This window comes from Staurois parvus, unplaced genomic scaffold (assembly GCF_062004578.1).
Source record: "Staurois parvus isolate SC_StPar_1 unplaced genomic scaffold, SC_StPar_1.0 ptg000187l, whole genome shotgun sequence".
In the NCBI taxonomy this organism is placed as follows: domain Eukaryota; kingdom Metazoa; phylum Chordata; class Amphibia; order Anura; family Ranidae; genus Staurois; species Staurois parvus.
In genome coordinates, this window is record NW_028317983.1 from 5,231,777 (window position 1) to 5,245,352 (window position 13,576).

Below are 13,576 nucleotides of genomic sequence, written 5' to 3' on the forward strand. Positions count from 1 at the left end.
GGGGCACACTCCTAATGAGATGACGGATGGTGTCCTGGGGGATTTCCTCCCAGGTCTGGACCAGGGCATCACTGATCTGGACAGTCTGAAATGCAACCTGGTTGCGTGGGATGGACCAAAACATGATATCTCAAAGGTGTTCTATTGGATCTTCCAGGAACTGCCTGCATACTCTCGCCACATGAGGCCAAGTATTGTCTTGTACCAGGAAGAACCCAGGACCCGCTGCACCAGTGTAGGGTCTGACAATGGGTCCAAGGATTTCATCCCGATACCTAATGGCAGTCAGGGTGTAATTGTCTAGCCTGTAGAGGTCTGTGCGTCCCTCCATGGATATGCCTCCCCAGACCATCACTGACCCCCCACCAAAACGGTCATGCTGAACTATGTTACAGGCAGCATAACATTCTCCATGGCTTCTCCAGATCCTTTCTTGTCTGTCACGTGCTGAGGGTGAACCTGCTGAAAAGCATAGGGCACCAGTGGCAGGCCTGCCAATTCTGATGTTCAGTGGCAAATGCCAACTGAGCTTTATGGTGCTGGGCAGTGAGCACAGGGCCTACTAGAGGATGTCAGGCCCTCAGGCCACCCTCATGAAGTCTGTTTCTGATTGTTTGGTCAGAGACATTCACACCAGTGGCCTACTGGAGGTCATTTTGTAGGGCTCTGGCAGTGCTCATCCCGTTCCTCCTTGCACAAAGGAGCAGATACCAGTCCTGCTGATGGGTTAAGGACCTTCTTTGGCCCTGTCCAGCTCTCTGGCTCTAACTGCCTGTCTCTTGGAATCTCCTTCATGCTATTGAGACTTTTGTTGGGAGACACAGCAAACCTTATTGATGTGCCATCTTGGAGGAATTAGACTGCCTGTGCAACCTCTGTAGGGTCCAGGTATCCCCTCATGCTACCAGTAATGACACTGACCCTAGCCAAATGCAAAACTAGTGAAAGTCAGAAAAAAATGAGCAGGGAAAAAAGTCAGTGGCCTCTACTTGTAAAACCATTCCTGTTTTGGGGATCGTCTCATTGTTACCCATCTAGTGCACCTGTTGTTAATTTCATTAAAACCAAAGCAGCTGAAACTGATTAACAACCCCCTCTGCTACTTACCTGACCAGATCAATATCCCAGAAGTTTAACTGACTTGATGCTATACTCTGATTAAAAAGTGTTCCTTTCATTTTTTTGAGCAGTGTATTAATCCAGGTGTGCCACAAAACTGGTAAATTGGTGACCATGTTTTTCAAAACGCCCCTTTATACACTTGCTGGATCATCCTGGGGGTCTAAAAACAAAGGTGCTCAGTAATGGAATTTTTATCCTCGATGGATTAAGACAATCCTATCTTTATGCGTTTCAGAATTTGGTGATTGCAGCTAGCCATCACTCTGAGGGACCAAAAGTAAAATGTGTGAAGTCGGTGGGTTGGAGCTCAGCTTTCTCACTTGAAGAAGTCATTTGTGTAGTACAGAAGTCCGTGTTTCGGGGCTCCAACAGTATCTATTATTTAGGCACCTGTAGCTGCTTACCTTCAAAATGTGCTTCCAGTTTGAGACAGAACAAGGCTTTGTATGGAGACCTCATAAAGCTGCTCATCTACATAAGAGAGGTTGTTAGCCTATGTAAAGCATCATCCTGTGATCATGGCTTTCTATGGCATCATTGTCTTCTGTGTTCTGTCCTCTTTCTGTCCCCATTTTGTTTCCTCCACCCTTTCTTCTCTTTCTGTCACCTTTGTTCTCTTTCTGGACCAAGTCATACACACATTCTGTCACTTTGCCCATCTCATTTTCTCTTTCCTCCTTGGACTCTTTATTCTTCTCCCCCCCCCCCCCATGTGCACTCTTTGTCTCCTTCTTTTGCATGCTCATTCTCTCTTCCTTCTAGGATTCTCTTTCTCTCCTCCCTCCTGCCTTGCTCACGCTTTCCCTTCCCCTCTCCCTTTTCTTGCGTGACGACCCCCCACCAGCACACCTTCTCTTTGTTTCCCTCCTCTTGCGTGCGCTCTCTTCTCTCCCCCTCATGCACGCTTTCTTATCCCTCCCCATGTGCACTCTCTTCTCTCCCCCCTCATGCGCATTTTCTTCTCTCCCCCCCTCGTGCGCGCTCCGTTCTCTCCCCCCCTCGTGCGCGCTTCGTTCTCTCCCCCCCTCGTGCGCGCTTCGTTCTCTCCCCCCCTCGTGCGCGCTCCGTTCTCTCCCCCCTCGTGCGCGCTCCGTTCTCTCCCCCCTCGTGCGCGCTCCGTTCTCTCCCCCCTCGTGCGCGCTCCGTTCTCTCCCCCCTCGTGCGCGCTCCGTTCTCTCCCCCCTCGTGCGCGCTCCGTTCTCTCCCCCCTCGTGCGCGCTCCGTTCTCTCCCCCCTCGTGCGCGCTCCGTTCTCTCCCCCCTCGTGCGCGCTCCGTTCTCTCCCCCCTCGTGCGCGCTCCGTTCTCTCTCCCCTCGTGCGCGCTCCGTTTACTCCCCCCCTGTGCGCGCTCCGTTTACTCCCCCCTCGTGCGCGCTCCGTTTACTCCCCCCTCGTGCGCGCTCCGTTTACTCCCCCCTCGTGCGCGCTCTGTTTACTCCCCCCTCGTGCGCGCTCTGTTTACTCCCCCCTCGTGCGCGCTCTGTTTACTCCCCCCTCGTGCGCGCTCTGTTTACTCCCCCCTCGTGCGCGCTCTGTTTACTCCCCCCTCGTGCGCGCTCTGTTTACTCCCCCCTCGTGCGCGCTCTGTTTACTCCCCCCTCGTGCGCGCTCTGTTTACTCCCCCCTCGTGCGCGCTCTGTTTACTCCCCCCCTCGTGCGCGCTCTGTTTACTCCCCCCCTCGTGCGCGCTCTCTCTTTCTCCCCCCCCTCGTGCGTGCTCTCTCTTTCTCCCCCCCTCGTGCGTGCTCTCTCTTTCTCCCCCCCTCGTGCGTGCTCTCTCTTTCTCCCCCCCTCGTGCGTGCTCTCTCTTTCTCCCCCCCTCGTGCGTGCTCTCTCTTTCTCCCCTCTTCGTGCGTGCTCTCTCTTTCTCCCCTCTTCGTGCGTGCTCTCTCTTTCTCCCCTCCTCGTGCGTGCTCTGTCTTTCTCCCCTCCTCGTGCGTGCTCTCTCTTTCTCCCCTCCTCGTGCGTGCTCTCTCTTTCTCCCCTCCTTGTGCGTGCTCTCTTTCTCCCCTCCTTGTGCGTGCTCTCTTTCTCCCCTCCTTGTGCGTGCTCTCCCCCCCCCCCGTGTGTGCTTTCTTCCCCCCCCCCCGTGTGTGCTCTCTTTCCCCCCCCCCCCCGTGTGTGCTCTCTTCCCCTCCCCGTGTGTGCTCTCTTCCCCCCCCCGTGTGTGCTCTCTTCCCCCCCCGTGCGTGCTCTCTTTCTCCCCTCCTCGTGCGTGCTCTCTTTCTCCCCCCCTCGTGCGTGCTCTCTTTCTCCCCCCCTCGTGTGTGCTCTCTTTCTCCCCCCCTCGTGTGTGCTCTCTCTTCCCCCCCCGTGTGTGCTCTCTCTCCCCCCCCCCCAATGCATACTCTCCTCTCCATCTCATGAGTGCTCTCTCTCATCACTCTTGCACACTCTTTCATCCCTGTTCTCGTGCCCTCTCCTTTTCTCCCCCCACTTGCGTGCGCTCTCTCTTTCTCTTCCCCCACTTCCGTGCATGCTCTTTCTCTCTCCCCTCTTGCATGCGCTCTCTCTTCCCCCACTTGCGTGCTCTCTCTTTCTCTCCCCCCTTATGCTCTCTTTTTCTCCCCCCCCCCCCCCCCCGCATGCTCTCCTTCTCTCTCCTCTTTTTTGTTGTGCTCTTTCTCTTTACTTGCCTGTCTTGCCTCTTCTTGTGTGGTTTCTTTCTTTCTTTGTTCCTCCTGTGCATTTTCTCTCTGTTTCCTGCACACACTCCCTCCGCTCCCCTCCCGTGTTCTCTCTCTTTTCCTCCCTCTCCCCCTTTCACATTCTTTTCTCTCTCTCACTCTCCCATGTCTGCAGTGTTTGCTGTGTCAAGTTGACTGTAGGGAGAGCTGTGTGCAGTGGGCCATAGTGAAATAACAGACAGGGAATGAATGTGAGCAGACCCAGGTGGTAATTACTCATAAGCCAGCCTGTTAGCAGGTCATGATATCGCCGCGCTACATACTGTGTATATGTTATATACAAACACACATGCATTTAGCAGGAAAATGTCAGAAGGTTTATGCAGGGCGGGTGCTAAGTGTCTCCAGTACAATCACTGTTTGTGTGTGACATTTAGACAGAAAATGTCAACTGCCTGGCATCGGCCTCCTATGTTTAATGCTAAAATACTAGTATCATCGATAACCACCTGGGCATTTATTATACATTAATAAAAAACAAATCAGCAGCTGAGATTTGCTATCTGCTGAATCCCCAACTAGGCTTGCCAGATCCTGGATGTGCTTTTTGCTTTTCTTGGTCGTAATAGAGGAGTCTGGACAGTCACAGATAACATTCTGAAGTCATGTATTGCCATTGGCAGAGGTGTACTGTGTTTTTCTAATGTGAAATGTCACTGCAAGTTTCTGTTCCCTTCAAAGTAAAACTTCTGCCGCTGAACCTTTTATATTGACTGAAATTATCGTCAAGATCCCCCGTTCTATGAAAGGCAGCTGTTTGAACTCTGGACTAAAAAATAAAGGCACAATACAGGAGCCATGTGGGTAATTATTATTATACAGGATTTATATTAGTATTATTATAATTATACAGGATTTATATAGCTCCAACAGTTTGCGCAGTGCCTTACAATATAAGGCAGACAATACAATTGCAATACATTTCAGTACAGAAGGAATAGGAGGGCCTGGCTCATGGAGCTTACAATCTAAAGGAAGGGGGAGGTGATACAAAAAGTGATAGCTGCGGGGGATGATCAGGTGGAAGTGATTCAAGTACAGTTCTTAGGTGGAGGTGGGGTAGGCTTCCCTGAATAAGTGAGTTTTCAAAGATCGCCTAAAGGCAGACAGGGTGGGGGCTGACCGGACATACTTTGGTAGGGAGTTCCAGAGCATGGGAGAGGCTCTGGAGAAGTCCTGGAGGCGAGCGTGGGAGGAGGTGATGAGGGAGCCAGAGAGGAAGATATCTTGGGAGGAGGGGAGCGGGCTATTTGGGCGGTATCTGCGGATGAGGTTGGTGATGTAGCTAGGGGCAGTGTTGTGGATGGCTTTGTAAGCTGTGGTTAGTATTTTGACACTGAATATCTCCTAAACAGTGCATGTTTGTTTAGGAGATACTCCTTGTACCTACAGGTAAGCTTTATTACAGGCTTACCATTAGGTTCAAGTGTCCAGTGGGAGTTTACTCCCACTTTAAGGGAACTCTTTGCAATTTCTCCTTGAATGCAAAGCTTTCTCTGATTGGACAAGATGGAGATCGTGATGTCATAATCTCCACCATGTCCAATCAAAGAATGCCTTGCATTTATTGAGAGGTTTCTATTAGACCAATTTCCAGCTTCAACGTGGGTCCCACAGGTATGGCACATACTTATTCTCATTGGTTTAAGCTGGACCAATGTGACTCTGTAATATTCCCATGCCTAAACTTCAGCTTTACAGTGGCTCTAAAGGCCATTGGCTCCTGCTGCTGTCACTCACAGCCTGTGAGAAAGGAGTGGGGGCATGGTCAAGCAGCGCTGTGTGCATCAATGGACACACAGAGCGTAGCTTGGGAGTGAGCGAACACGAAGCCACTTGCTATGGGGGCATTCATAAGGATGGAGGAGACCAGAGCAAAACCATTGCACAGAGCAGGAAGGTGACATGTTTATTTTAGTAATTCATTTTTGTTCCCCTTTACAATCACTTCTACAGTCACTTAAGGTGACTTTGCTGCCCATGTGGCTAGCAATACTGCAGTAGATTCTAATTTGAAACCACTTTTACTGAAAAAAACCCTTCAATATCACATAAGTCCAGTTGAATGTAAATTATACTAGCAACCCTTACCTTATATTTTACCCAGTGCAAGACAAGTATTTATGATTTATATAAAGGACAGTCTTATGAGATTTCCTCTATTTGGTTCTTGATTCAGATTTCGATCCCAGCTTTGATATGCTAAGAAGGAAGAGATGTTCTATTGTCCCAATGCACTTCCTGTCCTAGGGTGTCCACCCTGTTCCATAGATACAGTACAGTGTGTGAGTGTTGTCACCCTAGGACAGGAAATGTGTTCTGTCAGGATCACCAGGTGAAATTAAACGTAGAAAAGCCCATAAGAAGAAAATGGCCACCACATCTAAAGACTGGAAATCTGCAATAAATTACATGTTTGTTTTTGCATTTAAATACACTTTAATTGTTTTAAACTCGTGGTTTTAGTGTGACAGTTGAAGAGACTCATAGGGGAAACACTAAAATGTCTATTTTCTGTGTTTTGTCTGCCGGTCTTGTGGGATTTGTCCAATCCCAGTAAGTTCTTTAAATTCAGTTTGGAAACCTTTCTTACAATATCCATCCCGTCTTTGAAAACCTGTGTTGACATGATTGTTTTTATGGTTCAGTGACAGCAGTTAAACAGCTGTACAGGTGCTGTGTACCAGAACGGTGGGCTGCTGTATTGACTCAGTCCTCGGAATTCAATAGAAACTTGCAAAGCCTTAAAGTGGTCTTAACAGGCTAGTAAAGCTTTGGGAGTAGCTGCGTGCAAAGGCAAGACAGGAGTTTATTTGCACCTGTTCTACCGAAAATATTTTTCTGTGCAGTAGAAATATGTACCAAGCTTGACACCCACCTAATCATAAATTAGGGTGACCATACAAAAAAAGTGACGTTTTTGCCAGACAATAAATAAAACGTGTAACACCAAAAAGGGAGTTCTGTTAAACTTAAAGTGGACCTTCACCCACTGCATCCTCTTTCTGCCATTCTGTTCCTATCTCATAATCCGGCATTTTTTAAACATTTTAATACCTTTTTGGGCAACACATCTCTGCAATTCCTGGATTCTCACCTTTGTGAGAATGATGTATTGATTTGTCTGCAACTTTCTGGGATACCTATGTCATCTAGCCGAGGAGGCCCTCGGGTACCCCATTGCCCATGCATTAGGATGCATCATCAGGGACCCAGCTGTCTCTTCCTGGTTCTTTCAGCCTGCCCCCTGATGACATGCCACATGCACGTCATCAGGGTCAACAGGCTGCAAGAACCAGGAAGATACATATGGTGCCTGACATATTCAGTTGCCCTCAGCTTTTTTTGATGCTTATGTCACATGGCTCAGGGGGCCTTGGGGTGCTCTATAGCTTATGTACCTTGGTGCATCATCAGTGCCAGCTGTCTCTTCCTTGTTCTTGCAACCAGTCCCCTAGCTACACACCATGGATGCCATCAGAGGGCCAGTTGCAAAAACCTGGAAGAGACAGCAGACTCTTGATGACCTCAGACAAGAAGGTTGCATAGTGGCAGATCCATACAGGACCCTGCTGGATTGGCTGGGCTTGAGTTTAATTTCTGTAAATTACTCAGCAAAAAAGTACAGGGTGGAACATAGGGGATAGCGAAGTTCCTCTTTACTATGAGTACCAGGTGATCTAATGCGGTCACATGTGGGCTGAAGTCTCGGCTCTTTAATTACCTCTATGTTGCATCATCAATCAGATTCAAACTTCTAAGACAGGTGGAAATTTGATTGTGGGCTATGAGAAACCTCCTAGTACTGGCACTTTGATACGAAGACCTTTCTGGATGTGACATTATAGAGAATTCAGTGGTTGTGTTTAGGAACACCTCTTCTACAATAGAATGGCAAGAAAGAGGTTCTCAGATCATCATATTATGGACAAATGAGAAATGGTTGGCTGTGTTAAGCTTGTATGCATTACTTTTTAAGTTTTGGTTGGAGTGTATGTTTGACTTTGAAAACGTGAATCCATTTTTCCAATTTGAATAATCTGTCTCCCTCTGTATAATAGATGACTACATAATTGAGCAAACTATTGGCGCTATATAAATCCTGTATAATAATAATAATAATAATTTTGGTGCCTATTCATCAGGTCTTCCTGTCAGTTGGAACCAGTGTTGGTGAAAAGGTATTAGTCCCATTTGAAAATGGTTGCATTGTAAACAAGATTTTCAGTTGTTTGTATGTAATCTTCACATTGTTTCTTTCCTTTTTCAATAAATAAAAGTATTAGAACTTACAGTCCTATGGGAGATTCAGAGGCTTCATTGGAGGGCCTCCAAATATTGCTTTTGTATACCTCTCTTGTATATACCATGGCATATTGGTAATAGGAACCCATTGTAATACTGAATTTGTTTTACCTTTTGCAGGCAAGTTATCCCGTGTGGGAAGATTTCATCAACAAAGCAGGAAAATTGCAGTCTCAGCTCAGGTGAGTTTGATTCCGTTTTGTCTGAAAGGGCAGCATACATGGCCCAACTCCTCTCAGTACAGTGTTCTAGTAAGGATGGGATCTTTTAAAACCGTGTAATGGGTGATAAGGAGAGGAAGGGATGGTGTCAACCATTTACAGTATATGCAGGTACTTGTTATTAAGATGCACAAGAACCATTGACCTGTCCCAGCCCTATGGTCTACAGGCATGTGTCTTCCCACCTATCCTTCTCAGTAACACATGTCTACGGCTAGCCTAAAGGTATTTAGGGAAATAGTTGAAGCTCAAGTCCAGAGGAACCTGTGAAATCATTTTCAGTTCACACCACTGGATCAGCCCTCAATGCTTTGAATTAAAAATATATATATATGCATATATTATTTTCTTCGATCCTATCACATTGCAATGTGGGTCTTCTTTTTTTGGCTGGTGGAGAGGTCCTGAACTCCATAGAGAAGGGTGTTTGTCTCTGCAGTGTTCTTCTCTAGCAGCTGGATGATGTGTTTCCTCCAGGGATTGGGTCTTTGATACCCAGGGCTCACCGGAGGCGACTCAATAAGAGAATTTAGTTGATCCCCCCCCCCATCAACACTAAACAGCGTGGATTGAGGAATCTCCACTGTTGGCTTTTGTTTCCAGACAGCTACAGCACCCCCAGGTTCCTGAATATCCCAACAAAGATAAGATGCAGTCACTGTTCAGCTGACAGTTTTATACCCAGCTCAGTTGATTTTTAAGTTGCTTTTTATGGAGCTGGGTGGTGCCAATAGGATCATCCATAGCTCAAATTTTAGCCGATTCAGCAGATAGCTCTGGATTTTTATTATTATTATACAGTATTTATAAAGTGCCAATAGTTCACTCAGCGCTGTACATTACAAAGGGGGACAGAACATGTGACAGAACAATACCAATACAATGCAAAACATGAGGGGATTGAGGGCCCTGCTCTTTCGAGTTTACAATCTAGGAGGGAGGGGATGGTGGCACAGGAGGAGATAGCTGTGGGGGATGGAGTGTTAGGAGGAGTGGAGGAGGTCGGCAAGTTAGCAGGGGGTGGGGTAGGCTTCCATGAAGAGATGGGTTTTCAGGGCGCGCCTAAAGGAGAGGAGAGTAGGTGATAATCTGATGGGTTGGGGCAGGGAGTTCCAGAGGATGGGTGACACCCTGGAGAAGTCCTGGAGGCGGGCATGGGAGGAGGAGACCAGGGAACTAGAGAGAAGGAGGTCTTGTGAGGAGCGGAGTGTGTGTGCTGGGTGGTACTTGGATATTAGGTCAGTGATGTAGTTCGGGGCAGTATGGTAGACGGCTTTGTACGTCAGTGTTAGGATTTTGAATTTGATCCGTTGCGCAATCGCAAGCCAGTGGAGGGATTGACAGAGGGGGGTGGCGGAGACGGAGCGGTTGGAAAAGTGAATGAGTCTGGCAGCCGTATTCAGGATCGACTGAAGCGGGGATAGCCAGCGGCGAGGCAGGCCAGTGAGGAGGGAGTTGCAGTAGTCGAGTCGTGATATGATGAGGGAGTGGATGAGCTGTTTAGTGGTTTCTGGGGTTAGGAACGTGCGGATTTTGGCGATGTTGCGGAGGTGGAGTCTGCACGAGTTTGTTAAAGATTGGACTTGGGGCTGGAAGGATAGGTTGGAGTCCAGAATGACACCAAGTACTCTGGCCTGCGGGGCGGGTTTGATGGTGGCGTTATTGGATGTGATGGAGAAGTCAATGGGGGGTGGTGTCCGGGCTGGGGGGATGTTCTCCAACGCGGACAAGGACTGGCCCTACAACAGGGGTGTCAAACTCAAAATTTAATTGCAGTCTGCATCAGCATTATGGTTGCTCTCACAGGGCCGGTTGTATCTGTAAGGCTAGTTGTCCATAGCACCCCACCCCCCCTTACATCCCCTTACATCACATTTTCTTGGTGTCAGGAAAACATAGAAGTGATTTATGCAGATATTAGACGAACAGAGCAGCAGACAGAAATGACAGTTAAATTAGTACATGCTATAGAGCAGGGATGGCAAACTCCATTTCATCGTGGGCCGTATAAGCATTATGATTGCCTTCAAAGAGCCGGTTGTATCAGTAAGACTAGATGTCCAGAGCATCCCACCCCCCCATTACATAAGATGTCAAGAATCCCACACCCTCCCTAACATCACTGTGCACCCCCTTTGGGGGCAGAGCTGGAAAGCAGAAAGTGAAGGGTCTGGAGGAGGACCAGAGGAGGAGTGGAGTCAGTTAGCAGAGTCTTATGAGAATTAAAGCTTTTTAGTGTCAGTGAAAAAAGTCTTTCAAAACTCCAAAAATTCAAAATTCAAAAATTATTATTCATCCAAGTTCTGATTATTTATCACCGTGTACCTCCAGAATGCCGTGTACCTCCAAAAAGAAAACTAAATAGTATATTATCCTCAACAAACAGTGATACAATCATATATATGGAATTGAATTAAAAAAAACCCCTTTTTTGTGCAAATAAAAGACCACACAAAAATGTGAAAAACACGTGAAATAGTGACACACTCTGTGTACACTTCTATATGCACATTCCTTTGTGAACACTCTGTGAACACATCTAAGTGGCTGAATAACATACCCTTACCCTAAATCAGTATTATAAAAGCCTCCAAAGATAGTAATTCAGTAGATTCTCACTTCATTAGAAAAACATCACATAGGATTTCCTTCAGATCCACAAGTTATTCCTTCTTTCTATTCATGCCTTCTTTCTCTCCATGTCATTCATAGATGCAAGAAATGATAGCCATATAGTGTAGTATATTTGATATTCAAAAAGATCCAGACTTTAATAGTTAAGCTTACATTTAAAATGCACATATTCCATTACTCCACCTTGAGCAGCTTCCTGGAACGCCGAGATGTATTGTGCCCAGGGGCGGACTGACCATTTGGAAACTCGGGCACTGCCCGAGGGCCCAGGGTCAGTAGGGGGCCCCATGAGATGCCCCTGGTACCTTTTTCATAGGCTTTTTTGAGTTTGGGCAAGGACTTAGGGACCCCATGATCCCCTATTGCCCGGGGCCCCATGAGTTGTCAGTCCGCCCCTGATTGTGCCCTCACTTAAGATGGCCACTCAGCTATTTCCGGTTCTCGTGCAACGTCCAGCGTCACGTCCCTTGACGCGCTTCGTCACTTCCTGTCTTCAACATAAGACCCCTTATGAGGAATTTTTTGAGTTTTGAAAGATTTTTTTCACTGACACTAAAAAGGTTTAATTCTTATAATTTTGGACTTTCAAGAGTGAAAGTGGGACTTTGAAGTGTCATTACAAAAGAGTGTTCAATATATCATAGTTTATTCTAGATTTATTTTAGGATACCGATTTATATTTCACTAGTTAGCAGAGTCTGCTGAATGCTGAGACCAGGGGAGGCAGAGATAAGGGGGTGCTGCAGCTGCACTGAGAAGTGCAGGATTTGGCAGAGGAGTTCCATTCTCCTCTCTACTGCTGACTGATGAGACAAGGTGGGGGGGAGACAAAGGGATACTTGCAGCAGAGGTGCAAGGGCCACATGAAATGGCCTGGAGGGCCGGATTCGGCCCGCGGGCCTTGTGTTTGACACCTGTGCTATAGAGGAATATGCTTTGGTCATAATTCATGTCTGAGGTTTACAACCACTTTAAATCTAGGAGAAGTTTTCTGGTAAGTATGATCGAATTTTGTGCTTCCCAGGTCAACTTCTCCTGTAGTTAGATGCATTCGCCTTTACATGCGTTTGGATGTGTTCAGCGTACGTGATCTGACTCTGGACGCACAGCATTCTGTTTTCGCTAAACAGTACCTGAATGCAGGTGAACGCACAGTGTGAATGTTGCAGTTAAAATCCATTCTATGCATTGTATGTGTTTAGAAGTGTCCTAAATAAACGCATATAATCACAGGTTGATCCCCTCAGTGAGGCATCCGTCCCGGCCGTGCCATGAATCCTTTATTTTGTCCATTGCAGGCATAGTATGATTTCACTTTAATTCTGATTTCTCACTGGAGAGCCGTGACAATTTGTCAATGAAAATCCCAGTCAATGCTTTCTGAAACTGGGTTGCAGCGAGGAGCGGGGGGGGATGATGAGGTGGGGGAAGAGAGAGCTGACGTCTTTCATGCGCAGTCCGCTCTGCACGGCTATTCCTCAGCTTCTAAGAGCTGGATCTGTTGCCATAGCAACACAAGAGCTGGGTAGCGCAGGCTGGTTTCAACCAAGAAAGAGCGAAGTGAGCAAAGGCTACCTAGATATAGCCACCAATTTCCTGTGTGTGCACCAAGGCTGATGTACTTCTGTTTAGGGATAACAAAGAGGATTGGCTCCTGCAGAGTTATTGTGAATGGACGCTTCGTGACGAGACCAATGCTTTTGACTTGTGCCTTTTCAGAGTATTCGAAGTTCTCTGTAGAGTAGAGGGTAGCAATTGTAGATTTATTTTCTTCATTTGTAGAGCAGAGACAAATTCTGAAATGATTTACACTGTATATCTCTATATAGCATTACTATCCTTCAATGACACCAAGTAGCCTACTGTCTACTGCAACCTTTCTCAACCAGGGTTCCTCCAGAGGTTGCTAGGGGTTCATGAGCTGTGGTGGATGGACCTCCTATCTGATGGTGCCGGCATAGCACCAGGACAAGTGCTACGCCAAGAATATGAAGCCACTTATCTTTTTTAGCTAAGAGTGGCATTCTGACCACCACTGCGAGGGTTGCATTGTTCCCACTAACCATTAATGTAGAAGATGTTCTTGCCCTTGACTTCTGATGAATTGGTTTTAGTATGGGTTCCCTGATAACTGAAAATTATTTAATGGGTTCCTCTGGGTAAGAGGGTTGAGAAAAGCTGGTCTAATGCAACCTTTCTCAACCTTTTTAAAATAACATTCAGGCCGAATGACCTGTACATTAATGATCAGGGGGAAAATGTTCCTCACATTGTTCAGTGAGAAGAATGATCCTTCGATTAGTGGTCAGTGGGAAGAATGTTCCTTATATTGGTGATCAGTGGGAAGAACGTCCCTTATATTGGTGATCAGTGAGAAGAACGTCCCTTATATTTGTAATCAGCGGAAGAATGTCCCTTATATTGGTGGTCATTGGGAAGAATGTCCGTTACATTGGTGGTCAGTGGAAAGAATGTCCCTTATATTGATGATTAGTGGGAAGAATGTCCCTTTATATTGGTGGTCATTGGGAAGAATGTCCCTTTATATTGGTGGTCATTGGGAAGAATGTCCCTTTATATTGGTGGTCATTGGGAAGAATGTCCCTT

General features: G+C 46.9%; 1 protein-coding gene across 4 annotated transcripts in view; it reads left to right on the plus strand.

Moving 5' to 3' along the window:
- Positions 1-13,576, plus strand: part of MTSS1 (MTSS I-BAR domain containing 1) — a 268,242-nt gene that overhangs the window by 57,170 nt on the left and 197,496 nt on the right. For all 4 annotated transcript variants that reach the window (XM_089677514.1, XM_089677517.1, XM_089677516.1 and 1 more), the window contains exon 2: positions 8,235-8,296. In XM_089677514.1, the coding sequence (XP_089533640.1) occupies positions 8,235-8,296 (62 nt within the window). The remainder of the gene's footprint in view (positions 1-8,234; positions 8,297-13,576) is intronic.